The sequence below is a fragment of the Oxyura jamaicensis genome, unplaced genomic scaffold (genome assembly GCF_011077185.1).
Source record: "Oxyura jamaicensis isolate SHBP4307 breed ruddy duck unplaced genomic scaffold, BPBGC_Ojam_1.0 oxyUn_random_OJ102271, whole genome shotgun sequence".
In the NCBI taxonomy this organism is placed as follows: domain Eukaryota; kingdom Metazoa; phylum Chordata; class Aves; order Anseriformes; family Anatidae; genus Oxyura; species Oxyura jamaicensis.
In genome coordinates, this window is record NW_023312233.1 from 1 (window position 1) to 2003 (window position 2003).

The 2003-nt window shown below is 58.9% G+C and overlaps 1 protein-coding gene across 2 annotated transcripts; it reads right to left on the bottom strand.

Moving 5' to 3' along the window:
* Positions 1–10: 10 nt before the first annotated feature.
* LOC118160155 (prespore protein Dp87-like) lies at positions 11–1993 on the bottom strand. 2 transcript variants are annotated; one of them, XM_035314692.1, is made up of 2 exons: positions 1051–1993; positions 11–355 (listed from the first exon to the last, which is right to left on the bottom strand). In XM_035314692.1, exons 1-2 carry the CDS (start codon positions 1986–1988, stop codon positions 271–273), a joined length of 1023 nt encoding a protein of 340 aa, XP_035170583.1. In that variant the 5' UTR covers positions 1989–1993; the 3' UTR covers positions 11–270. The 2 variants fall into 2 exon arrangements, with proteins under 2 accessions (XP_035170583.1, XP_035170584.1); XM_035314693.1 differs by lacking the exon at positions 11–355 and having other exon boundaries at positions 931–1700; positions 1778–1993.
* Positions 1994–2003: the final 10 nt, after the last annotated feature.

Below are 2003 nucleotides of genomic sequence, written 5' to 3' on the forward strand. Positions count from 1 at the left end.
GTTCCTTTTGCACACTGGATGTCCTCACACGTCCTTTTTTTCTGGGTTGGTTGTATGTGGGATATCTTGGTTTGGATGCATCGAGGCCAACCATCAACCATCTGGCACGTGGTGCCCTTCTGGCACTGGACATCACTGCATGAAGGTGGGTTGTGGACACATCGTGGTTGGCCATTAATCATGTTGCACGTGGTCTCCTTAGGACACTGGATATCACTGCAGGAAGGTCGCCTTGGTGAGACCTTGGTTTGAACGCACCGGGGCCAACCATCAACCATCTGGCACGCGGTTCCCTTCTGGCACTGGACGTCGCTGCAGGAAGGTGGGTTGGGGACACACCGTGGTTGGTTGTCCACTAACTTACACAAGGTCCCTCGGCGACACCATAGGTTGGCGCAAGATGGCTGCGCGCTGGGCACCTGTTTCGGGATGGGATGGGAGTAGAAGTAGCTCCTGGTGCCTGCCCAGCTGGGAGAAGCTGGTTGCTGGTGGAAGGGTCCACTCTGCACGCAGCGGGGCCAACCGTGGGCCATGAGGCACCTGGTCCCCTTCGGGCACCGGATGTTGCTGCAGGAGGGCGGGTTGTGGATGCACTTGGGCCAACCGTTGATCATCTTGCACACGGTGCCTTGGGAACACCGGATGTCGTTGCATGACGGCAGGGGGCCGACGCATTTGGGCCACCCGTCTACTATTTTGCATACCGTCCCCATTTGGCAGCGGATGTTCTCACACGACGGTGTTTTATGGGTGGGCTGCGAGTAGGAGGTCTTGGGTGGCCCGCACCACGGCCAGCCATCGACCATGTGGCACACGGTTCCCTTCTGGCATTGGATGTCATCACAGGAGGGCGCGTTGTGGACACAGTGCGCTTGGCCATCAGTCACCTTGCACGAGGTTCCTTTGGGACACCGGAGGTCCCGACAAGGTTGTCTTGGGGACGTCTTGCTTTGGACACACCTTGGCCAACCATCGACCATCTGGCATGAGGTTCCCTTCTCGCATTTGATGTCACTGCAGGAGGGGCGGTTCTGGACGCAGTGGGGCCACCCATCCGTCATCTTGCACGTGGTCCTTTTGGGACAGTGGATGTCACTGCAGGAAGGTCGTCTTGGGGACGTCTTGGTCGGGACACACTGGGGCCAACCCTCCACCACCTTGCACGTGGTCCCTTTCGTACAGGGAACGTTTTGGCACGAGGGGGGCACCTGGAGAGCTGGCGGTGGTGGCACTTCCCTCTGGAAGACCTGTTTGCGCACGCATTTGGGCCACCCATCCACCATTTTGCAGTGGGTCCCCTTCAAGCACCGAATGTCCCGGCAGGACGGCAGGAGGTGGACACACCTGGGCCATCCGTCCACCATCTTGCACCGCATGCCCTCGCCGCACTTGGTGTTGTGGCACGAAGGTACGGGGACACATTTGGGTCTCCCGGCCACCATCTGGCACCGTGTCCCACCCTTGCAAGGGAAGTTCCGACACGAGGGCACAGGGACACACTTGGGCCACCCGTCCACCATCTTGCATCGTGTTCCTGCCCCACAACGGAAGTTGTTGCACGATGGCAACGGGACGCATTTGGGCAATCCATCCACCATCTGGCACCGAGTTCCGGCTCCACATCGGGTGTTCTTGCACGACGGCAAGGGGACACACCTGGGCCACCCGTCCACCATCTGGCACTGAGTTCCTGCTCCACACTGGAAGTTCTTACATGAGGGCAATGGGACACATTTGGGCAATCCATCCACCATCTGGCACCGAGTTCCGGCTCCACATCGGGTGTTCTTGCACGATGGCAACGGGACACATTTTGGCCACCCATCCACCATCTGGCACTGAGTTCCTGCTCCACACTGGAAGTTCTTGCACGATGGCAATGGGACGCACTTGGGCCACCCGTCCACCATCTTGCATTCTGTTCCAGCTCCACAACGGGTGTTCTTGCACGATGGTAGTGGGACACATTTTGGCCACCCATCCACCATCTTGCATTCTGTTCC

What these genes read in the sequence shown, in the direction of transcription:
- LOC118160155 (XM_035314692.1), bottom strand. Translation starts at nt 1,988, where the DNA reads ATGGTGGATGGGTGGCCAAAATGTGTCCCACTACCATCGTGCAAGAAC. An exon ending in ACGTGCAAGATGACGGATGG is followed by an intron (nt 356 to 1,050) that starts GTGGCCCCACTG and finishes TGTGTAAGTTAG; the next exon opens with TGGACAACCAACCACGGTGT.